This window comes from Rhinoraja longicauda, chromosome 15 (assembly GCF_053455715.1).
Source record: "Rhinoraja longicauda isolate Sanriku21f chromosome 15, sRhiLon1.1, whole genome shotgun sequence".
In the NCBI taxonomy this organism is placed as follows: domain Eukaryota; kingdom Metazoa; phylum Chordata; class Chondrichthyes; order Rajiformes; family Arhynchobatidae; genus Rhinoraja; species Rhinoraja longicauda.
Window position 1 is genome coordinate 8,070,608 of NC_135967.1, and position 27,745 is coordinate 8,098,352.

At 43.9% G+C, this 27,745-nt stretch overlaps 1 protein-coding gene across 1 annotated transcript in view; it reads left to right on the forward strand.

The window, feature by feature from the left end:
- The window catches only part of tmem255a (transmembrane protein 255A), a 56,583-nt gene that overhangs the window by 17,059 nt on the left and 11,779 nt on the right, over positions 1-27,745 (forward strand). The window contains exons 4-8 of the mRNA XM_078412160.1: positions 6,710-6,799; positions 14,547-14,627; positions 19,356-19,444; positions 24,166-24,325; positions 27,380-27,526. Of these exons, the coding sequence (XP_078268286.1) occupies positions 6,710-6,799; positions 14,547-14,627; positions 19,356-19,444; positions 24,166-24,325; positions 27,380-27,526 (567 nt within the window). The remainder of the gene's footprint in view (positions 1-6,709; positions 6,800-14,546; positions 14,628-19,355; positions 19,445-24,165; positions 24,326-27,379; positions 27,527-27,745) is intronic.

The following is a 27,745-nucleotide window of genomic DNA, read 5'->3' on the forward strand; positions in this document are numbered from 1 at the left end:
CCATTACTCCTCTTGTCTTGTTGATACTGCACCAACTGCCGCTGTTGGGCTATAAATGTGCAGTCATTGCATTCTCCCTTGACTCCACCATGTTTGCCTGTCCACTACTATACACGTGACTCCCTATCATATATATATATACAGCCGGAAACAGGCCTTTTTCGGCCCTCCAAGTCCGCCCAGTGACCCCGTACATTAACACTATCCTACACCCACTAGGGACAATTTTTACATTTTTACATTTACCCAGCCAATTAACCTACATACCTGTACGTCTTTGGAGTGTGGGAGGAAACCGAAGATCTCGGAGAAAACCCACGCAGGTCACGGGGAGAACGTACAAACTCCTTACAGTGAAGCACCCGTAGTCAGGATCGAACCTGAGTCTCCGGCGCTGCATTCGCTGTAAAGCAGCAACTCTACCGCTGCGCTACCGTGCCGCCCCCTACTACCTTCTATAACAGCTGTTAGGTTTCTCTAGAACCTGCACCTCGATGAAATGCACCTATCCCTATATTGAATCCACTTTCTGCTTTCACCTAACTTAGTCTTGATGATAAAGACCATGCCATCGTTACTGACTTCATGGGCCTATTCCTTGCTTGAACTTCATGTCCTGAGGAATTGCTTTTCCTGAGGAAAAGCCCCTTGTTTCTTCAATGCGAGATCCACTGGAATAACCCACCACACTTGAATTATTTCAGTAAATTCCAATGACATTGGAATACAGCAACAATTTGGGGTAGCGGTAGACTCAGTAATGTTTCATGCATCTCTGATCCGGTCACCAGCAGTAATATCACCTTGTTCTCCTCTGTTATAATGCTTTGTTGTTCTTTGTCCTTTGATGGTCGTGTTGTGTAACTTAGACAAATGGCTCTATTTGCGTCCACGGTGGCGCAGCGGTAGAGTTGCTGCTTTACAGCGAATGCAGCGCCGGAGACTCAGGTTCGATCCTGACTGCGGGTGCTGCACTGTAAGGAGTTTGTACGTTCTCCCCGTGACCTGCGTGGGTTTTCTCCGAGATCTTCGGTTTCCTCCCACACTCCAAAGACGTACAGGTATGTAGGTTAATTGGCTGGGTAAATGTAAAAATTGTCCCTAGTGGGTGTAGGATAGTGTTAATGTACGGGGATCGCTGGGCGGCACGGACTTGGAGGGCCGAAAAGGCCTGTTTCCGGCTGTATATATATGATATGATGATATGATCTGCTTCAGCAATATATCATAGTCTTATTGAGTCATACAACAGGGAAAGGTTCCCTTGGGCCCAACTTGTCCAAGATGCCCCATCTAAGCTGGTCTCATTTGCCTGAGTTTGACCCTTCTCCCTCTAAGCCTTTCCTATCCATGTACCTATCCAAGTGTCTTTTAAATGGTGTTATTGGAACTGCCTCAACTACCACCTCTGGCAGCTCATTTATAGCATGGTGTGCTCACTTCGTGAAGGTCCACTTATACTCGTACACACTAGAGTATGCAGAGTGGAGGCTACAAAGCTATCAGATTGTTGGAAAGGCCCATACGTGTTGGGTTTAGGTTAGGAAGTGGCCGCACGCAAAATGGAGGAACAGCACCTCACTTTCCACTCGGGTAGCTTATAACCCACCGGTATTAACATTGAATTCTCCAAATTTAGGTAACCTCTAAACAGCACCCTCCCCCTCTGCTTTCCCCACACTCCCATTTCTTCTTCTCTCCCCCCCCCCCGTCTCACTAGATCTTGCACCTATTTCTTCCCTCCTCTTTTACCTACATTCCTTCCTCTGGCTTCATAATTCGCAACTCTTCAAACCTTTTGTCTCAAATTTTTCTGTTTTTTCAACTCAGGCCTTTGTCCAAACATCTGCCTATCAACCCCCCCCCAACTCCTCCTTGCCTGTGATCACCTACTACCTGCCATGATATTAATGATTTGGACGAGGGAATTGAATGCAACATCTCTAAGTTTGCGGATGACACGAAGCTGGGTGGCAGTGTTAGCTGCGAGGATGGATGCTAGGAGGCTGCAGAGTGACTTGGATAGATGAGGAGAGTGGGCAAATGCATGGCAGATGCAATATAATGTGGATAAATGTGAGGCTATCCACTTTGGCGGCAAGAACAGGAAAGCAGAGTATTACCTGAATGGTGGCCAATTAGGAAAAGGGGAGATGCAACGTGACCTGGGTGTCATGGTGCACCAGTCATTGAAAGCAAGCGTGCAGGTGCAGCAGGCAGTGAAGAAAGCGAATGGTATGTTAGCATTCATAGCAAGAGGATTTGGGTATAGGAGCAGGGAGGTTCTGCTGCAGTTGTGCAGGGCCTTGGTTAGACCGCACCTGGAGTATTGTGTACAGTTTTGGTCTCCTAATCTGAGAAAAGACATTCTAGCCTTGGAGGGAGTACAGAGAAGGTTCACCAGATTGATCCCTGGGATGGCAGGACTTTCATATGAAGAAAGACTGGATAGACTAGGCTTATACTCGCTGGAATTTAGAAGACTGAGGGGGGATCTTATTGAAACATATAAAATTCTTAAGGGGTTGGAGAGGCTAGATGTGGGAAGATTGTTCCCGATGTTGGGGAAGTCCAGAACCAGGGGTCACAGCTTAAGTCTTTTAGGACCGAGATGAGAAAACATTTCTTCACACAGCGAGTGGTGTGTCTGTGGAATTCTCTGCCACAGAAGGAAGTTGAGGCCAGTTCATTGGCTATATTTAAGAGGGAGTTAGATGTGGCCCTTGTTGCTAAAGGGATCAGGGGGTATGGAGAGAAGGCAGGTAAAGGTTACTGAGCTGGATGATCAGCCATGATCATATTGAATGGCGGTGCAGGCTCGAAGGGCCGAATGGCCTACTCCTGCACCTATTTTCTATGTTTCTATGTTTCTATGCTTTGTCCTGCCCCTCCTTTCCAGCTTTCTCTCTCTGTTTCCCCACCCCACCCCCTACAATCAGTCTGCAGAAATATCACCTATCCATGTTCTCCAAGGATACAGCCTGTCCTGTTGAGTTATTCCAGCACTGCGTCATCTTCAGTTTGGGTTAGAGTTCTTCAAGGAACAAATGTTTTCATCCATAACTCCAGACTGCTAATTTCCCACTATCAATGTAGTTGGGAATGGAACACAAGCGGTGGCTTGCCTTCAATAGCTGCCTCCCCTAAAAATTAAATTTGCACGGTGGCGCAGCAGTGGTGTTGCTGTTTTACAACATATTTAGTGTTTCCTCAGTTGCCAACACATTAACAACTGACCACACTGTCTTGCTCCCCAACTGGTAACATATACAAATGTAGCCAATTTGCATTGGGAGTTGGAATCTGATCCATTGATAAAGGAGCATCTTTTTTAGTTTGGAGATACAGCATGGAAACAAGCCCTTTGGCCCACCAAGTCTGTGCGGACTAACGATCACCAATACACTAGTTCTATCCTACACACCATGGACAACGTCCAGAAGCCAATTAACCTGCAAATTGGCTACATTTCGGGTAAGACCTTTCTTCATTCTGCAGATGCCACTAGTTGGAAAGAGCCTTATTGTCAGGAGAGAAAATGCCAATAAGTCAGAATTCAGGGGGTTTCGAAGAGCAGCTTAGTCCTAGACAGCCAGACTTGAATTAAGGGACTGTACGGTGGCACAGCGGTAGAGTTGCTGCCTCACAGCACCAGAGACCCAGGTTCGATCCTGACTACGGGTGCTGTCTGTAAGGAGTTTGTACGTTCTCCCCATGACCACGTGGGTTTTCTCCAGGTGCTCCGGTTTCCTCCCACATTCCAAAGACGTGCAGGTTTGTAGGTTAATTGGCTTCGGTAAAAATTGTAAATTTGTCCAGAGTGTGTGGGATAGTGCTACTGTACGGGGATCACTGGTCAGCTCGGACTCGGTGGGCCAAAGGGCCTGTTTCCACGCTGTATCTCTAAACTAAACTAAACTAAACACAAGCCAGTCTCTGATGCTTTAACTGATGCCATAAGTGCCTGGCAAGTTCTTCTGAGCCTAACTAAGAGCAGATCACTGAGCAACAATGGCACATTGATCAAAACAGCGTTCACCATGTGCTCTTCTCAAGTGTCGGTGATCATATTCATGGGAGTTCCAATTACAGGACCTAACTTTCTAATGGAGGGAGAAAAAAGGGAATAGATATTGAGACGAGGTCAAATGGAACAGAGAGGATGCAGTGACATCCACTGACTACATTTGCACTTCACGCTGCCTTGGCAAGGCCACCAGCATAATCAAGGACGAGTCGCACCCTGGTCACTCCCTCGTCTCCCCTCTCCCATCAGGCAAGAGGTATAGCAGTGTGAAAATGCACACCTCCAAATTCAGGGACAGTTCCTTTCCAGCTGTTATCAGGCAACTGAACCATCCCATCAACAACTAGAGAGCAGTCCTGTACTACTATCTACCTCACTTGTGACTCTTGGATTATCTTTAATCGGACGTCACTGGACTTTATCTTGCACTAAACGTTAATCCCATTATCATGTATCTGTACACTGTTGATTGTAATCATGTACAGTCTTTTCGCTGACTGATTGGCACGCAACAAAAGCTTTCTCCCGTGCCTCGGTACATGTGACAATAAACTAAACTGAACATGTAATGGTAGCACAGTGCTTAGTGCTGCTGCCTGACAGCTCCTGGCCTTGGGTGCCCGGTGGAGTTTACACACTTTCCCTCGTACCCCACATATTCTGGTTTTATTCCACTTTTCAGAAGTATGCTGTGAGGTTGATTGGCGACAGTGAATTACCCCAAAGCAGAGGCTTGCGACAAAATAATTAAAAGTTGAGCACAGGTGAGAGGGAATAAGTTGCTGGCAAAACAAGGAGGTATGGAATGGGACAAATGGAATTTTATTTTCGAGGTACATTATGGAAATAGGCCCTTCGGCCCACCGGGTCCACATCGACCATTCATCACTCGTTAACACCAGTTCTATGAAATCCCATTTTCGCATCCACTCCTTACATTAGAGGCAATTTTTACAGAGGCCAATTAGTCTTAAGGTTGTGAGAGGAAACTGGAGCACCCGGAGAAAACCCGCACACGGTCACAGGGAGAACGTGTAAACTCCACACAGACAGTACCCGAGGTGAGGATCTCAGGCACTGTGTGGCAGCAGCTGTGCCACTGTGCTCCCTGGAATTGTTCTGCTGGGAGTCAGCAAATAACTACCTCCTGCGTTGTAATAAGTAAGAAAGGAAAGAAGTCTAAGATAATGTTATCAAATAAATAAATGCATCTTTTCAATATAAATGTTCTCATCACTTTTGTCCAATGACAGATTAACTTGTCTGGGAAAAATTAATAGTGGATCAATTTATTTTTGGATTTATGGACATTCTTTAGACTTTAGAGATACAGCGTGGAAACGGACACTTCAGCCCACCGAGTCCATGCCGCCCAACAATCACCCCGTACACCAGCACCATCCCACACACTAGGGACAACTTACAATTTTTACCAAAACCAATTAACCTACAAACCTGTATGTCTTTGGAGTGTGGGAGGAAAAGCAGAGCATCTGGAGAAAACCCACACGATCACAGGGAGAACGTACAAACTCCGTACAGACAGCACCTGTAGTCAGGATTGAACCTGAGTCTCTAGAACTGTATGGCAGCAACTCTACTGCTGTGCCACGGCACCGATCCAAATAGAGGCTAAAGTATTGTACAACTTTGGTTCACAAAGTGGCATAAACCACACTTCCTGCTTCTGGTTTCCCAGTACTCTGTTAAAAGATTTGTGTTCTCATTTACACCACAATCAGCACAGCCTTTGCAAAGATGAGCTTCCTAGTCATAAATGCATTGCAAACAGCCGACACAACTCCAAAGCAGAACTTGGAACAATTTGGTCGCATTAGTACAGCAAAGCATCCCACAACAAATTTCTGCTGAGCTGTTGGACTAATTTGTGCAGAGCAAGCCATGTAATCAAGGACTGGATAATGTCCAAGAATTCAATATAGCTTAATGGATATTTAAAAAAACTGAGCAAGCTATGGGTTTGAGGTCAGCATCTCGAAACTGAGGCAATAAATTATGTAATTAAGCTTCAATTCAAGGTCAATTATAACAGTATAGATTATGTAATTTTATCTCAGCGATTTGCATTACTTACCAAAATTCTGATTGCGCAGTATCTGATGCGTTAAAGAATTACCAGGACCCCTGTGAACAGGACCTGTTTAAACCAGGAACTTTGTTTCATGGTGACATCATATTTAGAATGGTACTAAATACTCATTAATTATAGACGTCTGTATAATTTGTTTTCTATAGGCTTGACTATCAGGCAGACTAACTAAGACAGACTAGAGCTTTGATTCACTTCTTCTCAACTTGCAGATAGTAATTTAAATGTTCCTGAACGTGATAATGGCAGACACCAAGTGGGGTGAAACAGTGTTGATGGGGTGGGGGGGGGGGCACAGTGGACCGAGCACATGTGTTCGGCAAGGCGGTCGCCTAGTCTTTGCTTGATTTTTTTGCCCCTGTCACTGTCAGTCTGAGGAAGGGTCCCGACCCGCAATATCACCTATCCATGCCCTCCAAAGATGCTGCCTGACACACCATCATTTGGATTCGTTTTGCAAACCATTGCATTATGTGCCCTTCAAAATGAAGGTAAAAATCAGAAATTAAAGTTGTAACTGAATCCTCTGCTAAGTCTGCATTTTGCATTGAATGTGCATTCTGTCTTTTTAGCTGGTGGCATCGATCGTGTTCATCAGTTTTGGTGTAGTGGCGTCTTTCTGTTGTGCCATTGTTGATGGCGTATTTGCTACCAGACACATTGTGAGTATAATGCTTCCATTGATGCTGTTTTCCCAGAGATTCAATGCTAATCAGAAGGAACTGTGGACGCTGGCTGACAGTAAAGGACACCAAGTGTTTGAGTAGCTCAGCGGGTCAGGCTGCATCTCGGGAGAACGTGGATGGGTGATGTTTCGGGTCGGGACCCTTCCACGTTCGCGGGGCAGGAGAGCAGCAGGAATCACAGAGGGAGCAGTGAGAGAGGATCTTGCAGAACTCCTGTCATGATCCCAACCCGAAACGTCCCCTACCAATGTTCTTCAGAGATGCTGCCTGATCCGCTGAGTTACCCCAGCACAAAGTGTCTTCTTTCCAGTGTTAATTAGTGGTGTCTGTTTTCATACAATCCCATGTTTTACGTGACTTGGTCCTTTTGTGACTTAAAGTCAAGTCAATTTATTTGTATAGCACATTTAAAAACAACCCACGTTGACCAAAGTGCTGCACATCTGACCAGGAACTTGGTTATTAAGAATGTTAACACGCTGTGACAAGGGGCATCCCCAGTGAAAACAGCTGCTTGTACAGTTTAGGATTTGTATGTTTATGTGCGATAATATCACTTGAAGAAGTTGTGGCCCATGCACCATCCTGCTAAATAATTGACTGAAAATTGTCTCAATCCTGTACATTGAGAACTCCAAGCCAATAATCTCTCTCCCACTCATTATATCCTGTCCTTGCACATTGCACACATTTTTATAAGCCCTCTTTAGAGGCAAATAAAATACTGCTTTTGTATGTCTATTATGCAGACACATACTCTTTGTTATTTTATTCAGGCTAATCAGGAGCAATCTGAATTTGGATCGCTAATATACAGTGCATCATTTCATCCATACTGCCTGAACATCACTCACCAGCTTAATTGTTTTGATATTGGAACATGATCTTTCTGTAAGATTTACTCTAGATCGTCAGTTACAGATGCAGGCAGATCAATCAGTATACAGTGGATTGGAGGGATACATGAGCATGTTACTCATTAGCTGTCCAAGGACAGAACTCAGAGACACTTATTTGAATCCCACTCTGCTGAATTCTCATTTCACTAGGTGTTGTAGTCAACACTTTCTCATAGATCACTAAAATTGGTGATCAAGTTATCAATTATTTGTTGCTTGTCTGAAAATTGCCTCCTTATTTCTCATTAATACACATTAAAACAGCGTCTGTATTTCAGAAGTATGGGAACAAGGAACTGCAGATGCTAGTTTACAAAAATAGACACAGAGTGCTGGAGTAACTCCTGTATTTCAGATGTTCATGATAGGCTGTTCAATGCATTTAGACATGGTGATATTGTAAAAGGAGTTCTGAAATGGAAGTTAGAGTTGTAGAATCATACAGCCAGAAGCAGAGCCTTCAGCCCAACATGTCCATGCTGAACAAGATGCCCCATTTCAAGCACCATTTTCCCGCCTTTGTTACATATTCCTTTAAACCATTCCTATCCATGTACCTGTCCAAGTGCCTTTTAATTGTTGTCATAGTACCGACTTCGCCTACCTTCTCTGGCAACTAAACTTGGTGGAGTCGACTTGATGGGCCGAATGGCCTAATTCTGCTCCTATCACTTATGAACTAGTTCCATATGACCACCATCCTCTGAGTGAAAATGTTGCCCCTCAGGTTTGTGTTAAATCTTGCTGCTTTCAACTTAATCCTATGTCCCCTGGTCTTGATTCCCCTATCCTGGGTAAAAGACTCACCCTTTCAATTCCGTTCATGATTTTATACATCTTTACTTTGGATGCTGTTTCATTCCCCATAACCAGATGAGTTGCCGTTTCTTCCCTGTAGACGTTCAAATAAATTCCCCTTTCAGTTTAGTTTAGTTACAGCGTGGAAACAGGCGCTTCAGCCCACCGAGTCCTCGCCGACCAACATTAACACTATCCTACACACACTAGGGACAATTTACTGTTTTTACCAAAGCCAATTAATCAACAAACCTGTACTTCTTTGGAGTGTGGGAGGAAACCAAAGAACTCAGAGAAAACCCACGCGGTCACAGGGAGAACGTACAAACTCCGTACAGACAGCACCCGTAGTCAGGATAGAACCCGAGTCTCTGGCGCTGTAAAGCAGCAACTCTACCACTGTACCACCATGCCATCAGAAAAAAGATTTATGGATATTGATTTAAAGCAATTAGGTTCATGATTTTCTTTTTTCCGTTACCTATGTTCCTATCCCATTTTATGAATGCACAATCTAAATTCCCTAAAACAATAATTGTTCATTCCTAATTGCTTTGCTGAGTAGAACGTACATTTTGTATTCCTTTTCTTCCCCACTCCTGTGTAATAATCCTAGCTAACAACTTTGTTGAGCATAAGGGTGGCATATTGGTGCAACCGGCAGAGACCTGGTGTGTAGGAAGGAACTGGCCTGGTGTGTAGGAAGGAACTGGCCTGGTGTGTAGGAAGGAACTGGCCTGGTGTGTAGGAAGGAACTGGCCTGGTGTGTAGGAAGGAACTGGCCTGGTGTGTAGGAAGGAACTGCAGATGCTGGTTTAAATCGAAGATAGAAACAAAATGTTGGCATGAACTCAGCGGGACAGGCAGCATCTCTGGAGAGAAGGAATGGGTGACATTTTGGGTCCAGACCCTTCTTCAGACTGAACCGGTGTGAATGGGTGATTGATGGTCAATGTGGATCAGTGGGCCGAAGGACCTGTTTTCATGCTGTATCCTACTATACATACGATATATACTAAACTGTACTAGATAAGTTAAATAAAGAATAATGCTGAATTACAATGGATCAATGGTACTTTATTGTCACGTGTACGTAAAACAGCGAATTTCTCTTTTTCCATACAGTTCAGTGGAGAAGTATAGTACTAGTGAGTGATTACTGCAACGTTGAATCAAGTGACCCTTACACAATGGCTTGTTGGGGCCACAAGAACATGTTTGAGTGATTATTTATAGACACAAGTGTATTTTAGATTTGTTCATGAGAAGATTATGTTGTTGTTGTGCTACATGTGTTCTGTAATTCTGTAGGATACAAGAACATCTGTCCCCTGACCAGGTAATGAAACAGCTGGCAGTCTTGTGTACTAATCACACATTCATTCGACTCTTCTCAGCCATTTTGACGGCAGGGATTATTTAACCTTGCACTGGGCCGAAACCAATTTAGATAATGGGTCGTGTAATTAACAACTCGAGCATTGCTCCCTGCTTTCATGGATTCAGAATCTCTGCTTGAATCTGAAAAAAACCTGCTTATTCATACATTGCTAGTTAATTTAATGATACTTCTCTGATTCATGTTTGGCATGAGGTTGTGCCCAGCAAGGTTAGCGGTTATTCCCTTTGATTAGTTGCCCTAAGTCTTGCAATCTATATACTAAAACTCTCATTTGTTGTTTGTTCCTGAACTACAGCCAAAACGGTACACGATAGCGCGACAATTTTAGGCCCACCTTACTCACCGTCGTCCCTTTGGTGCTAATGGAAGCAGTTTCCTTGAAATCAGCATTATATTTTAAAAGTTATTCACATTTTAAAGTTTAAATCTATCTCCTAGGGAGGGAGGGGGGAGGGAGGGGGTGTGGAGGGGGGCAGATAAGGGAGGTTGAGGGGGATGGAGTGGGGGGAAGGGGAAGGGGAAGGGGGGAGGGGAGGAGAGAGGGGGAGGAGAGGGGGAGGGGAGAGAGGGGGGAGGGGAGGAGAGGGGGAGGGGAGGAGAGAGGGGGAGAGGAGAGAGGGGGAGGGGAGGAGAGGGAGGGGGAGGGGAGGAGAGAGGGGAGGAGAGAGGGGGTGGAGAGAGGGGGTGGGGAGGGGGGGAGGGGGGAGGGGAGGGAGGGTGGGGAGGGGAGAGGAGAGAGGGGGAGGGGAGAGGAGAGAGGGGGAGGGGAGGAGAGGAGGAGGGGAGGAGAGGGAGGGGGAGGGGAGGAGAGAGGGGAGGAGAGAGGGGGTGGAGAGAGGGGGTGGGGAGGGGGGAGGGAGGGTGGGGAGGGGAGAGGGGGAGGGGGGAGGGGAGGGGATGGGGGGAGGAGGAGGGGGGAGCAGAGGGTGCTGCATCAATGCAGGAGAGGTTTGGACCCAACGAGTCCACTTGGTCTAGTTATATCTAAAAAAAGACCTATACCTTTTGCCTAATGGGAGAGGGGAGAAGAGGGAGTGGCCAGGATGCGACATGCGATACTAGCCATGCCCAGGCAGCGCGAGGTATATATGGAGTCAATAGAAGGGAGGTTGGTTTGTGCGATGGTCTGGGCTGTGTCCATAATTTGCTGCAACTTCTTGTGGTCTTGGATGGAGCTGTTCCCAAACCAAGCTGTGATGCATCCTGATAAAATGCTTTCTATGATGCACCTGTAGAAGTTGGTGAGAGTTGTAGGGGATATGCCAAACTTCCTAAGCCTTCTAAGGAAGGTGTGCTTTCTTGGTGTGCTTTCTTGGTCGTTGCTTCAGTATGGGTGGTCCAGGAGAAGTTGTTGGTGATATTGACTCCTAGGAATTTGAAGTTTTCAATCATCTCTACCTCTGTACCAATGCAAACTAGGGTGTGTGCAACTACTTTGCTTCCTGAAGTCGATTACTATCTCCTTTGTCTTGCTGACATTGAGAGAAAGGTTGTTGTGTCGACACCAGGACACCAGGTTCTCAATCTCCTTTGTGTACTCCATCTCGTCATTATTTGATGTCTGGCTCACAATGGTGGTGTTGTCTGTGAATTTGAAAATTGAATTAGATTTGTACGTGGCTGCACAGTCGTGGGTGTGAAATGAGTAAAGAAGGGGGCGAGAACGCATCCTTGCGGAGTTCCCATGTGGAGGGTTATCGTGGAGGATGATTTGTCCCCTATCCTCACTGGTTGGGGTCAGTTGGTCAGGAAGTCGAGGATCCAGTTACGGAGATGAGTTCTGACAACAAGTCCTGTGAGTTTGGACTTGGACAAGCTTGGACTTGTTGATACTCCGACACTTTGTGTTTTGCTTTAGACTGAGAGGAGTTGGAGTCCACCATACATACCCTTGAATATAAACAGACATTCAATTAGATTGTGGCTGTTCTCCACATAATTTATCTTATTTATCTCCTAGGCTCTTATAATCCATAACACCTCTTTCTCTCAAGGATTTTCAATTGATACCTTCGTCTAATTTTGGAAGATGCATCCCGGCACCACTCCTGATAGGTCTTTCTTCAATTTTAAAGTCATGATCATGAATTGGAATGAACTTGGAATGAACCAAATGTAAATTATTCAAATGCAATCCAGTCCCAAATCACACTAAATTAACATTCTAGATAAATATACTAAAGCCACTTGAGACTATGTCTCTGAATTTGGAGTTGAGTAGTTTTATAATTTAATATAAAGTTGTACATAATGGAAGCTTTACTTATTAGAAAAGAAGTACCAATTAGAAAAAACAGGAATAATAAATGCAGACCTCTAGTCAGCAAGACTTGTTCAACAGATTCAAGATGACTGACCACTCCAAAACTAGGTTTAGGTTTATGATTGTCACATTGCCGAGGTACAGTCAGAAGGTTTTTTTAGCATGCCATCCAATCAAAATCAGCTAACACTGTACATAAATACAATCAAGCTAAACTCAAGTACAATAGGTAGAGTGAAGGGAAAGATGAATGAATGAATGAATAAGTTTATTGGCCAAGTATGCATATACAAGGAATGTGCCTTGGTGCTCCGCTCACAAATAACAACACAAACATACAGTTAACAATTAAGAATAAACCATAAACGCATCAAAACAATAAGGATACAACATTCCGGTCTAAACATGTGGGTGAAAATAAACCAGAGCAAAAAAGAGACTACAGACTTTGGTTATTGAGTAGAACTATCACTCGTGGAAAGAAAAGCTGTTTTTATGTCTGGCTGTGGCTGCTTTGACAGTCCGGAGTCGCCTGCCAGAGGGAAGCGCTTCGAAGAGTTTGTGGCCAGGGTGAGAGGGGTCAGAGATGATCTTGCCCGCTCGCTTCCTGGCCCTTGCAGTGTACAGTTCGTCAATGGGGGGGAAGGTTGCAGCCAACAACCTTCTCAGCTGTGCGAACGATCCGTTGCAGCCTCCGGATGTCGTGCTTGGTGGCTGAGCCAAACCAGACCATGATGGAGAAGGTGAGGACGGACTCAATGATAGCAGTATAGAATTGGACCATCGTTGCCTGTGGCAGATTGTGTTTCTTCAGTTGCCGCAGGAAGTACATCCTCTGTTGGGCCTTTTTGACTGTGGAGTCGATGGTGGCCTTCCATTTAAGGTCCCTGGAGATGATGGTTCCAAGGAACTTAAATGACTCCACAGATGTGACTATGGTGTTGTTGATGGTGAGTGGGGGGAGGGGAGGGGGAGCTCTACGGCGAGAACTACTGATGGACTCATGAGAAAACTACCTTTGATCTCCGAACCTGTAAAATAAATGACTTTTCATTCATGGTAAAACCCAAAGCAGATCCAAGTGAACGAGCAGTTAGTTTATTTACTGTTGCATGGGCGGCGCAGCGGTAGAGTTGCTGCCTTATAGCGCCGGAGACTCGGGTTCGATCCTGGCTACGGGTGCTGTCTGTATGGAGTTTGTACGTTCTCCCCGTGACCTGCACGGGTTTTCTCCGGGTGCTCCGGATTCCTCCCACACTCCAAAGACGTACAGGTTTGTAGGCTAATTGGCTTCGGTATAACTGTAAATTGTCCCTGGTGTGCGTAGGATAGTGTGCCGGGATCGCTGGTCGGCATGGACTCGGTGGGCAGAAGGTCCTGTTTCCACACTGCGCCTCTAAACTCATTTAAACTAAACTAAATCTGGTAGCATGCTTCATCATTATGAATATTTTGTTTTTTGTGCAATGTTCTGTATTTCCTAATAATTTAGTTGAACATTTTCAAACGGGCATCATGTTTCTGAAAAGGGACATTTGTTCACTTCTATTAATTCCCTTTAACTAATTAAATTATATGCTCCTTTCTCCCAAAGGCAGCTATCAATTAAACAAAAATCAATTGAATAGCAAGAAAGAGTGGATGCCTTCTAGCTGGTTGATACAGCATTAGTGGCTGAATGATCTCCTTCCAGTTCTATTATGTCAGTAGGTTAAAATGAGGGAAGTTTAGCTTAGAGATACAGCATGGAGACAGGCTCTTTGATCTACTGATAGGAAGCTTATCACTGGCCTGGCTTTGTCCTGCTTCCACATCTTTTCCAGCTTCCACCATTCTGCTGGAGGGCCCTGATGTCCCAAAACATCGCCATTCCATTCCCTCCGCAGATGCTGCCTGACCCACTGAGTTACTCCAGCACTTTGTGTTTCATTTTTGATTTATTTCTCCTTCCCACTTATCAATGCACAGAGGTGTTCTCCAATTGGTGCTGATTTTCAGTTTGCACACAAGCTGTTGTCGCTCCAAACTTATGGCCATTTCTTCCAACTACAAATCTTTGGCTTAAAGGCTGAAATGTTCACTCGCCCAGCATAGGCCCATCAGGTTGGGTGGGATATTTAAATGTTGATGCAGTAGTAAAAAGATTAGTGGATTTAATTTTTTTTAGTACAATAATCTTGTCTGTTGTGCACTAGGTGGGTTGCAAAATTTGACATGGTAAGAAGAGTTCCTGACCCAAAATCTCACCTACGCATTGCTGCCTGGTCTGCTGAGTTCCTCCGAATTAATTTGTGTTTTGTTCAAGATTCCAGCCTGTGCAGTTCTTTGTGTCTGACTTGGTGATGCTTTCCTTCACTGCAGGACATCAGACCCTTCCACGCAGGGAGATGCCAGTATTATTCCAGTGGAACTCCATATCCTGCAGATGATTATAATGCAGAGGTATGTCTTCCAGCACGAGCTCAGCATTATTACTGAGTACTCTATATTATTACTATGTTGGTAACTCCAAATAGACTAAGGTTGCTTTTTTTCTGTGGCTCTCGCATGACAAACGTGGAAATTGTTAGTTGCCAATACAATCGTCATTAGTTTAGAATTATGTAGGTTTTTTTCCTTGCATATATTTTGGACACAGAGCTGTGGGGATAATAATTCTCCACAAACATAATATTATGACAATATTTAAAAGTCATTTGGATAGGTACATGGATAAGAAAGGCAGCAAAGTGGCGCAGCGGTAGAGTTGCTGCATTACAGTGCCAGAAACCTGGGTTCGATCCTGACTACGGGTGCTGTCTCTACACAGTTTGCACGTTCTCACTGGGATGGCATGGGTTTTCTCTGGGTGCTCTGCTTTCTTCATACATTCCAAAGATGTGCAGGTTTGGAGGTTAATTGGCTTCTGTAAATTGTAAATTGGCCCTAGTGTGTCGGATGGGCGGGGTGAGCACTGGTCGGCGCGGACTCAGTGGTTCAAAGGGACTGTTTCCACGCTGCATCTCTAAAGTCCGAAAGGAAAGGTTTGAAGGGATATGGGAAAAACGCGGCCAGGTGGGACTAGTGTAGACAATAGACAATAGGTGCAGGAGGAGGCCATTCGGCCCTTCGAACCAGCACCACCATTCAATGCGATCATGGCTGATCATTCTCAATCAGTACCCCGTTCCTGCCTTCTCCCCAGACTCTGCTATCCTTAAGAGCTCTATCTAGCTCTCTCTTGAATGCATTCAGAGAATTGGCCTCCACTGCCTTCTGAGGCAGAGAATTCCACAGATTTACAACTCTGAGTGAAAAGGTTTATCCTCATCTCCGTTCTAAATGGCCTACCCCTTATTCTTAAACTTTGACCCCACTCTCCCTGACCTCTCCCCTTCATGTCATCTCTTTGAAACATATTTGTGAACTTTCCATTGACACCATCATCTCCACTTTGCTCCCTTTGTCTCGTTTACAGCAAAGGCCAATTCCAGAGACTTGACCATCTCAACATCCACATCTGCATAACCCACCTTCCAACCCCATTTCTTGCTCCAAACTTCCCAGGAAAATAAATTCCCCAGATAGATCCAACTATCGAGAAGCTCCTCCGTTCACAATAATCCTTCTGGTTCTTTGACCCGCATTGTCATGCTGAACCATATGACGACTATGAATCTGTGATCTTGCTGGCATGTGGACAGAAACTGTAGGAAGAAATGTGAAGAGGGGCAGTGATAATCTTCATGTCGATTCCATGAAGTAATGGTGGGTGTCAGGTTTCTGGATAGGATGATTGCTGGTTCCGACCCGAAGCGTCACCTATTCTTTTTCTCCAGAGATGCTGCCCGACCCACTGAGTTACTCCTGCATTTCGTGTCTATCAGTGGAGCAGATGGGTTGCTGCTCATAAAAGCAGTGAAGCAGTCATCAGTGAACAGCTCTTCAGAAGATGCTGAGTGAGGCAAGGTCGGGATAGGGTAAACAGGTTTATCCAAGCACAAACTAGTGGTCAGACAATTGAAAAGGGGATCTTATCGAACGTATAAGATTATTAAGGGGTTGGACACGTTAGAGGCAGGAAACGTGTTCCCAATGTTGGGGGAGTCCAGAACAAGGGGCCACAGTTTAAGAATAAGGGGGAAGCCATTTAGAACGGAGATGAGGAAAAACATTTTCAGTCAGAGAGTTATGAATCTTTGGAATTCTCTGCCTCAGAAGGCAGTGGAGGCCAATTCTCTGAATGAATTCAAGAGAGAGCTAGATAGAGCTCTTAAGGATAGCGGAGTCAGGGGTTATGGGGAGAAGGCAGGAACGGGGTACTGATTGAGAATGATCAGCCATGATCACATTGAATGGCGGTGCTGGCTCGAAGGGCCCAATGGCCTACTCCTGCACCTATTGTCTATTGTCTATAAAGTATCTTCAAGGGAAGAATCAAGAGGTGTCGTGATTATAGATGGGAATAGATGTGATTGTATATATCGAGCATGGAGAATATGAGAGAAAGAATGGGAGCTACCAATAATGTCCTTGGACCCCAAGCAGCTGCCAACATATCCACATATTTCTTAGAGATGTGACATCCCCAGCCGTATCACGTAGAAATAAGAATCTGTGAGGCTGCAGAGTTGGAAGTATTTCATATCCCAAGTTTAGCAAGGAGTTGGACTCCACAGAGAATGAATCCCTGAAACATATTTTAGTTTATTTTGAAGATGTGTTCGTTCAGTACATCATAGATTTCAGCCATACACAGTACATCACAGGAGAATCCAATACGCCATTTACATGTTGTTGAGGTGTACTTTAGAAGAACAGAGTACATTTGAGGTTGTTGGCTCAGTATTCTCTCCAAAAATTGCCACTGTTGACAGATATAATCAGGTTACATTACCATTGTCTTAAAACAGATATCTTTGAACTGCCCTTCAGTATGGGGTAGGGATTTGAAGCAAGACTGTAATACAGACTTTACACAAGGCATTTGGGCACTGTATGCCGTTCCATAGTTCTCCTTAGAAAAGGATGGAAGAGTCATGGATTAATCATGCCAAGAATCCGAGATATTGGAGACAGAAAGGAGCTCAAACAATTGTCCTTTTCCAAATAGGGAAACTTTTATTTTAAAGAGTTTAGATAACAAAAGGGTAAATGGTCCATCAGCTTCACTCGACTTTTGGATTAGCGCCCGGGAAACTGCATTTGAAATAATATTGCCATCAAATGATTAGGATGGAATGATTTACAGCAAGGGTCTATTGAAACTGAGATGGCGGCACAGTGATAAGAGGTTACATAGATAAATGTGAGGTTATCCACTTTGGCGGCAAAAATAAGAAGGCAGATTATTATCTCAGTGGTGTCAGATTAGGTAAAGGGGAAGTGCAACGAGACCTTGGTGTTTTTGTACACCAGTCACTGTAAGTAAGCGTGCAGGTACAGCAAGCAGTAAAGAAGGCTAATGGCATGTTGGCCTTCATCACGAGAGGATTTGAGTACAGGAGCAAAGAAGTCCTTCTGCAGTTGTTATGGGCCTTGGTGAGACCACATCTGGAGTATTGTGTGCATTTTTGGTCTCCTAATTTGAGGAAGGACGTCCTTGCTATTGTGGCAGTGCAGCGTAGGTTCATGAGGTTAATCCCTGGGATGGAGGGACTGTCAGATGAGGAAAGATTGGAAAGACTCGGCTTGTATTCACTAGAGTTTAGAAAGATGAGAGGGGATCTTATAGAGACGTATAAAATCATAAAAGGACTAGTCAAGCTAGATGTAGGAAAAATGTTCCCAATGTTGGGGGAGTCCAGAACCAGGGGACACAGTCTAAGAATAAAGGGGAGGCCATTTAAAACTGAGGTGAGAAGAAACCTTTTCACCCAGAGAGTTGTGAATTTGTGGAATTCTCTGCCACAGAAGGCAGTGGAGGCCAATTCACTGGATGAATTTAAAAGAGAGTTAGATAAAGCTCTAGGAGCCAGTGGAATCAAGGGATATGGGGAGAAGGCAGGCATAGGTTACTGATTGTAGATGATCAGCCAAGATCACAATGAATGGCGGTGCTGGCTCGAAGGGCCATATGGCCTCCTCCTGCACCTATTTTCTATGTTTCTTTCTTTAGTTGTGACAGATAAAGGAAATCTGTTACACCTCAGATTTTAAAGAGTCGATGATGAGATTTTAACGTCACTCCAATGTGCACAGGTTGTGATAAGAGATCATCTCTCACCATTGCGTTTGTCTCTCTTGACTTGTTTGCCAATGTTGAGGAGGGTGGACACATTCTGTGAAGTTAAGCATCACTTTAAAGGCAAATGATTCATTGTCGCTTTAAGAGGCTGCTCCATAAGATTGGCAGAAACACTTACTGTTCACTTGGCTGGGAGGTGAAGAGGAACTTAAACGCAGAGAAAATGCTTCCACGTATTGTGAAGTCGAAAGGTTAGGGGCTTTACATAGTAGATTGCCATCAAGAACTCAAATGGGGAGTTTAGGAGAAATGTTATTACCCAAACAGAGTATTAAGGTCAAATCAATCTAAATAATTTGTTCACAGAAGGTGCATTTCTGTTAACAAGCCATCATTTATTGTCCATCCCTAATTATCCCCCCCCAACTGATAGCAAGCCAATAGGCTTCCTCAGCCTGTCTTTTTACTGCATTATTTGATGTAATAAAGAGGACAGTGCATTGGTGCATTTGACTATCAGACCAGATCCGGCTGACAGTACAGTAATGTTAGCCTTGCCTATATGATAGAGAGCTACTGTCAGTCACCATTAGCCATCTTCGAAGAGAGACTAGAGACTTTAGAGATACAGTGGGGAAACTGGCCCTTCGGCCCACCAAGTCCGCACCGACACACGATCACCCCGTACACTAGCGCTATCCTACACACTGGCGACAATTTACAATGAACAGAAGCCAGCAGGTCAGAGAAGTACCGGCAGCTCAAGTCTGCATGGTTGTGAACGACTGAAGTTTAGATAAAGAAATAATATTCATTTGTTACTTCATCCCTGATATATATATATATATATATATATATATATATATATATATATATATATATATATATATATATATATATTTAAAAAAAGAAACCAGAATAAGTAACTGAATCCTTCAGCTTTAAGTATGGAAATGAAGAGTTGTCGCCAAGTGTTGGGTGACTGGATTTATTCCTTCCATTAGGTGACCTGCCCAAGCCAGTCGCGATCTCCATGCATACTGAAGATAAAGAGCAATACCTGCTACTGTTGCGATCTTTATAAATGTGGCAGGTGGGTTTTCCTTCATTCTCTTCATGTGTACCTCTTGAAGTAAAGTCTGCTTTAATGTGTGTTAACTGTTCGCTGTTGAGCACATTTACTTTTTAAGTCTATACATTCTATTGACGGTTATCCAGAATCCCGTTCATCCATCAGCCCGTTGCTCACTGGTTTACACTGACACCCGGCCTCAGTTTTACACCGTCACCCTTGTCTTCAAATCCTTCCACTACCTCACTCGTTTTATTTCCTGCAGTCACTTCCCCACTCTGAGGCCCAGGATGGAAAGGTCAGTGTGGGAATGGGTAAAGGAGTTAAAATGGTCAGCAGGCCTTGGTGGACCAAACGTAAGTGTTTGGTGCAGCGGTCGAGTCTACATTTGGTCTTGCCGATGTACAGGAGGCCATGTTGGGAGCAGCGCGTCCTGTAGATGAGGTGAGATGAGGTGCATGCGAACCTCTGGCTCACCTGTAAGGACGTCTGGGGTCGCTGGATGGAGGTGAGGGAGGAGGTATTGGGACAGGGGAATGTACCGGGGGAGGGGATGGTCTGTGTGGGAAGGGATGAGTGAACCAGGGATTTGCAGAGGGAGCGGTCTCTTCGGAAGGCAGGAAGGGGCGGGGATGGGAAGATGTGACTGGTGGTGGGATCACGTCAGAGATGACAGAAATGTCGGAGATTAACGTGCCGGATGCGGAGGCTGAGCGGATGAAAGGTGAGGACCAGGGAAACTATCCTTGTCACGTTGGAGGTGACACTTGAGTAAAGTAACCAAGGACATACTGCGGTGGCTTAAATTGAGATGCATGATAACACACAATGGCAATATGGAAGGCGGAACTTGCCTTGTGACATGCTGAGGCCTCACTTCCAACCTATGCCACCAAAACAACATATTATTAATGCCTTTTGGGTGACCTTGCTCGCTACATTTGCCTGTGTCATAGCAATGGCTGCTGATCAAAATTAATTGACTATGCGGCATCCTCAGTATGTGGGAGCCAGCACATAAATGCACATTCTCTAGTATTTCTTCTCCTCCAAACACTCAAAAATCATCCTTCCAAAACAATATCAGGTTGTATATTCTGCACAGAGTGCATTGCACTTCAGATTTATTGCTCTGTGTCACTGGAAGAGAAATGCCAGCGGGATTAATTTACATAGACTTCATTCTTGCTTCTATGTCCTTCCTTCTCCATCACCCCTCCTCTTCCCCATATTCCTGAATTCTTTATAGGAAAGGAATAGGAATACTTTATTGTCACATTGTGACTAGGCACAGTGAAATTCTGTGCTTGCGCACGCAATGTAAACAAATAGCAGCCACCTCCGGCGCTGACAAAGTTACAAAGCCTGCCGGCTCCCCCTTTTGTCCCCCACCCCTCCCAACAGTTTCCCCCACACCGGGCCCCCATTGTCCTTTGCCCTCCCCCCCCCCCCATTGTCCATTGCTCTCCCCCTACCTCCTTCACGATGCCCCCCCACGCCAGGTCCTCCATATTCGGCTGTATGTCTGCAATGCCTTCAGTGACTTTAATAGACAATAGACAATAGGTGCAGGAGGAGGCCATTCGGCCCTTCGAGCCAGCACCGCCATTCAATGTGATCATGGCTGATCATTCTCAATCAGTACCCTGTTCCTGCCTTCTCCCCATACCCCCTGACTCCGCTATCCTTAAGAGCTCTATCTAACTCTCTCTTGAAAGCATCCAGAGAATTGGCCTCCACTGCCTTCTGAGGCAGCGAATTCCACAACTTCACAACTCTCTGAGTGAAAAAGTTCTTCCTCATCTCCGTTCTAAATGGCCTACCCCTTATCCTTAAACTGTGGCCCCTGGTTCGGGACTCCCCCAACATAGGGAACATGTTTCCAGCCTCTAGCGTGTCCAATCCCTTAATAATCTTATATGTTTCAATAAGATCCCCTCTCATCCTTCTAAATTCGAGAGTATACAAGCCCAGTTGCTCCAGTCTTTCAACGTACGACCGTCCCGCCATTCCGGGAATTAACCTCGTGAACCTATGCTGCACACCTTCAATAGCAAGAATATCCTTCCTCAAGTTTGGAGACCAAAACTGCACACAGTACTCCAGGTGTGGTCGCACTAGGGCCCTGTACAACTGCAGAAGAACCTCTTTGCTCCTATACTCAACTCCCCTTGTTATGAAGGCCAACATTCCATTGGCTCTCTTCACTGCCTGCTGTACCTGCATGCTTCCTTTCAGTGACTGACACACTAGGACACCCAGATCTCGTTGTACGTCCCCTTTTCCTAACGACACCATTCAGATAATAATCTGCCTTCATGTTCTTACCATCAGAGTGTATGGTACAACCTGCCCAAGTCACCCTGCAACCTCATAGCATCTTCCTCACAGTTCACACTGCCACCCAGCTTTGTGTCATCTGCAAAGTTAATGATCTGTATCAGACCACACCAGTGCAGCAAAGGCAGACCTACATAATGAAGTGAGGTGGGAAGAAAAGAGTTAAATGGAATTTAATCCAGGGGAGGTGTAAGGACAGCAAACTAGGTGAGGGAACGCAAAATAAGTGGTAGGAACAGGGAAGAGTCGAGAGTGTTTTATTGTCATGTTACCCAGATAAAACAATGAAATTCTTACTTGCAGCAGCACAACAGAATATGTAAACATAGTACACTGTAAACAATACAATAAACAAGAAAAAAAAGTTAAGCATGTGTGTACACATTTTCTATGTACACATAAAAAAACAAACAAACAATAACAGTAGTTGAGGCAGGGACAATAACAACATTTAAAAGACATTTGGATTGGTACCAGGATAGGAAAAGTTAAAAGGCGTGTGGGTCAAACACGGGCAAATGGAACTCGTGTAAATGGAGTTGCTATGGAATAGTTGGGCCGAAGGGCCTGTTTCGGTGCTGCATGACTCTAAATATAAGTATAAATATAAATGACTCTAAATATAAAAGATAAAAGAAAAGGAGGACCGTGGAGTGCATGTAGATAGAAGGCAGGAGAAAATGATAATTAAGAAACGTATTGAATTCTGTATTAGGCAGGGTAGAACGCAGGAGCAGGAAGGTTATGTTAGAACTTTCTAAAATGCTAATTAGATCTGCATTGTAGCTCTGCAGTCATTGAAGGGCGTGGCATCATAGGGAGAGCATGATTATGCTAAAGAATTAAATTGGCCCAAGGACATTAACAAGATTTTGTCTAATGTTTGCATAAAAGAAAATTAGAGTATAACAATTGCCGTGGAGAAAGAGGCAAATATGAGACAACTTGGAAGTGCTGAAATGGAAGGCCAGCACAGATTTGATGGGCCGAATAGCCTTCTTTTAATAATAACCATTCTATGATTTATAAATCTCTATGGAAATAGGAATTAAATTAAAGTGGAGTTGCTCAAATCCCCAAAAACATTATAAATAAAAGCAATGAAATGTATGTCAAGTGATTTAACTATGTAAATTATAAATGGTATTGGAAGTGCAAATGTTAGATCATTAATATTTTAGATTATTAAATATTTTAACCATTTAGTCAATGAAATTCATGCATATTATTTTAATCAAAAATATAGTACTGTATATTCATTTACCTGGGTATAATATTTCCGTTAATTGCATATTTTCCAAAATGCATTTTTATTCATTCATTTCAAGTTCTAATGAATGTGTCGTTGGCTCATTCAGTCCAAATAATCAAAACCAGTCGGCTAGAAATCTGCCCACAAATCAAGCAGCATTCAATATTCCACATGAGGACAATTAAAGGTTGTTACAGACACAATGACCTGCTGATGCTGGAATCTTGAGCAAAACACAAAGTGCTGGAGGAACTCAGCTGGTCAGGCAGCATCTGGGGAGCGAATAGACATGTGACATTTTGGGTCAGGGCTCTTCTTCAGATGGATTGACAGGTGGCATTTTGACCCAAAATGTCGTCTGTCCATTCCTTCCGCAGAATTGATTGATTGATTGAAAGATACTCCATGGAAACACATCGAGTCCACGCTGACCATTGATCGCCCGTTCAGTTTGCATCCACTCCCAATATATGCGGGGAAAGTTACAGAGGCCAAGTAACCTACGCTCGTACATTTTTGGGACTTGGGTGGAAACCGGAGCACCCAGAGGAAACCTGCGTGGTCACAGGGAATACAGCACCCATGGTCAGAATTGAACCCGGGTCTCTAATGCTGTGCTGTCTGACCCGCTGGGTTCTTCCAGCATTTTGTGTTTTGCTCAATTAAAGGTCCAGTTTGAATTATAAAAGCAATGCCTTAAAATAGCAGGAATATGTTCACTTCTTGAATTAAATGCACTAGCATATATCAGGACATGTATATGGTGGTAATTGGATTCTAGTGCGTCAGATTTGTCCTTGCACTTTATCAATGTCATGAATTTGCTTCTGTCTATCCACAAAGAATGAAGAGACAAAGGGGGAATTACAAATTATTCTATTGTTCTGTGGTTTTGGAAGTATTATGCACAAAAACAAATATTGGAATATTTGTTATCTAATATTCAGCTTTTGACTGTGGGTATCGGCTTAGTAATATCAACCAATGCATGAAATGTGTTGTATTGTGCTTCGTACTTGATTTAGGATAGGATGTGAAATTTGGAATTGTATACATTCCCATCTTTGGAATGGGGGTGCTATTTGTGGCTTGAAAGCAGAAAGCAATACTCCGGAGACTTCCTCATTCTTGCCTTATTCCTTCAATGCAGCCGAGACACTCTGGATGGTTATTATGAGTACAACGATGTGGAAAGTTGTCAGGAAGTTATCCACCTCCACCACCTGCTTTGGTCATCGACAATCCTCAACATAGTGGGTTTGTTCCTCGGAATCATCACAGCAGCTGTCCTCGGCTCCTTCAAAGACATGGTATTAAACTTCCCCTGTTTTACCCGAGAAATAACATTTGCATAATGTCACTTATGTGCTGTGCTTTTTCTGTGTGCAAGGTAGGAATAAGTTAAACCGTATCTCCATTCTGGAGTTGAGGTTGGGGAAATTCACTTTTCATAAGTTCATAAGCGATAGGAGCAGAATTAGGCTATTCGACCCATCAAGTCTACTCTGCCCATCAATCATGGCTGATCTATCTTTCCCTCCTAACCCCATTTTCCTGCCTTCTCCCCGTAACCCCTGACACCTGTAATAATCAAGATTCTATCTATCTCTGCCTTCAACCCATACAAGGCACATGAGGAAATAATGAATCCTAAAGTACCTACACCGTACTGGGCGAATAAAGCGAACACGATACTGTACTAATGGAGGAGCAATCCTTTACATTGCTTATTAAAGCAAGACTCCATATCAGGTGGTAGGAAAAGATCTCAGAGCACTTGTTTGAAAAAGACCAGGAGAATTCTCCCAAATATTCTGACTAATGTTCGTTCTTCAACCAACATCACTGATACAGCGTAGCTGACTGCGATCGTGTCTAATAATAATAATAATCGTTTATTTGTCATTCCACTCCTTGGCAGATCATGCAACGAATGGGACGATACAGAGTGCCTCCGGGGGCCATAGTGCAATACAAATGCAAAACATATAGACAGGGGATGAGAGTGCAGTACAATACGATACAGTACAGTACAATTAGACAGTGTAATACAATACAATACATATAGACAGGGGATCAAAGCATGTAAACGGTAAAAGGTAAAGCATTTAACCTAGAGTTTAAAGCATGTAAATGGTGAATTTAAAACCATCAATGAGAGCAGGTAAATTATTGATTGCACATTAAATGAGATTATAAAGTGCAGAGTGCTGGGTGAGGTGCTAACACCTCCCCCCCCCCCCCCCCCCCCCCCCCCCGAGTCAGGTGGGGCAGTCCAGTAGACAAACAGCCTGAGGGAAAAAGCTATTCCTGAACCTGGTGGTTGTGCAGCTATGTTAGCGTGATGGAAATTATTTTTGTTCCCACAGGTATAATTAAGAATTATCTCCATTGAACAATTTAAAATAATTTATCTCTGAATAAATGAGTAGCTGGAACCTGTTCCTTTGATACTTTTATTTAGTTTCTCTTGGGACGCTCAGATTTTTTTACAAACTGTTCCCTTATTAGGCTGAGATGCGCATGCAGGGAGCAAAAATAAATTCAGATGAAGACATAAAATTGGCATGTTCTATTTTCAATTTAAAATATATATTTGACCTAATTAAAGAATCTATTTAAGAAAAAGTCTTCAATATAATCGAAATCTCATTATTCCTTAAAATACATGGAGAAAGATATTACCATACCTGTGGTCCAAGTTAATTAATATTAATTTATAAATACTGAATGTGAAAAAGTTGTGCAAACAAATACTCCTGCTTTTATGGCCTCTATATTCTTAAGGAAGACCTTCCAGAGGCTCAGTTGGCAAAAGTATGGACATTTGAAAAAGTGACGGATTTGCACTCTGTAAATTTGCATTATTTCTAGTCACTTCGATGTTATTAAAAATAAGCAATTCAAAATACATGTCGAAACAAAGAACTGCAGATGCTGGTCCTGTACAAAGAGCAGGAGTAATTCAGTAGCAGCCTCCTTGGAGAACATTGATAAGGTGACTTTTCGATTTGGGACCTCTAGAAAAGGCTCCCGACCCGAAACATCACCTATCATGTTCTCCAAGGATGCTGCCTGACCTGCTGTGTTACTCCAGCGTTTTGTGTCTTTCAACTCAAAATACATGTTTCATTTGGCTGCCATCTTCTAAGAGTTGTGTTTGCTGAAATTGTCCAAGCATCTGGTCTCAGTGATTATTGCCTTCAGCTCTATTCTTTCCATTTTTGTTATGCTTCATGGCAAAAGCACGTTCCTTAGGAAGTTGGGATCAAATTCTTGCCTTGCGGCTGGTGACTTCTACACGCCTCGGATTATAAAATGTAGAAAGTAGCCACAGTCCTAATTTTCAGCCACTCAGTAACCCCAGCTTCAACGATGCATTATTTAGACTTTAGAGATTCAGCATGGAAACAGGCCCTTCGGCCCACCGAGTCCGAGCCGACCAATGATCACCCCATACACTAGCACTATCCTACACACAAGGGACAATTTACAAACTTTACCCAAGCCAATTAATCTACAAACCTGCACGTCTTTGGAGTGTGGGAGCACCCGGAGAAAACCCATGCAGTCACAGGGAGAACGTACAAACTCTATACAGACAGCTAGTCAGGATCCAACCCAGGTCTCTGGTGCTGTAAGGCAGCAATTCGACTGCTACGCCATGGTGCTGCCCCAATTTATATAGCTTGGTTACCGTGGTAACTATCGTGAAGGTTTACCTAAGTAGTGTCAAACAGACTAGTTTTGCGTTATTAATTTATGGTACATGCACTGAAGTGGCCAGGCCACCATTTGTACCCTGCACAAATTGCCTTTGGAACAACAGTTGGGAGCTGCTTTCTTGAATTGCTGCAATTTGTGTAAATATAGTGACATTTAAGAGGCTTTTAGATAGGCTTATGGATATGCAGGGAATGGAGGGATAAGGATCACGTACGGTCAGAAGGTATTCATTTAATTTGGCGTCATGTTCAGGACCCGCATCATCGGCCAAAAGGCCTGTTTCTTCACTGTAACACATAACCAAAGGTCAAAGAGATTTTGGGGAATGTGATCATGGAGGAAACAGGAAGAAGGCAGGAGAGGTTTGAAGAGAAGTTTAGGTCTGGCGGCTGAAAGCGCAATCACTCACGATGGACTACGCAAGGTCAGAGATGCAAAATTAGAGGAGTTCTGATAATTCGGCAAAGGTGTGGAACAGGAGAAGGTTACAAAGATTGGGGAGTCTTTTATCAACACCAGCCTGAGAATGTACTCCCTTAGAGAATTCAATATAAACATTTGCAGCAGTTCAGAGGGAAGCAGAGGGTTCAATATTTTGCCTTCTTGTACTCAAGTGTTGTTATCTGTGGTCACTCCAGCAGACACCGGCTGCGTCTCGAACCACCTATGCTCCAGAGCCCCCTCCTCCACCCATCATCTACGACCCTGGACAGCAGGTACTGGCCTACACTAACTTCTATCCTGGGCCACCTCACCTGCCACCTTACAGCCCATATGACATGCAGGTACGTATCCATCAAGGCATGTAGATAATAACCCTGCTTTATCAATGTCACCTGTAAAAGGGATTTATTTCTGTGAAGATAGCTCAGTGTATATTCTTTGCTCCATATTGACAACTTTGTCATTTATTGCCACCCATTGCCATCAAGATCAGAGCAATACAGGCTGCTATCAAAGGAAAATAAATGCACGATGGCACTAAATACTTAGTGCTGGTATCT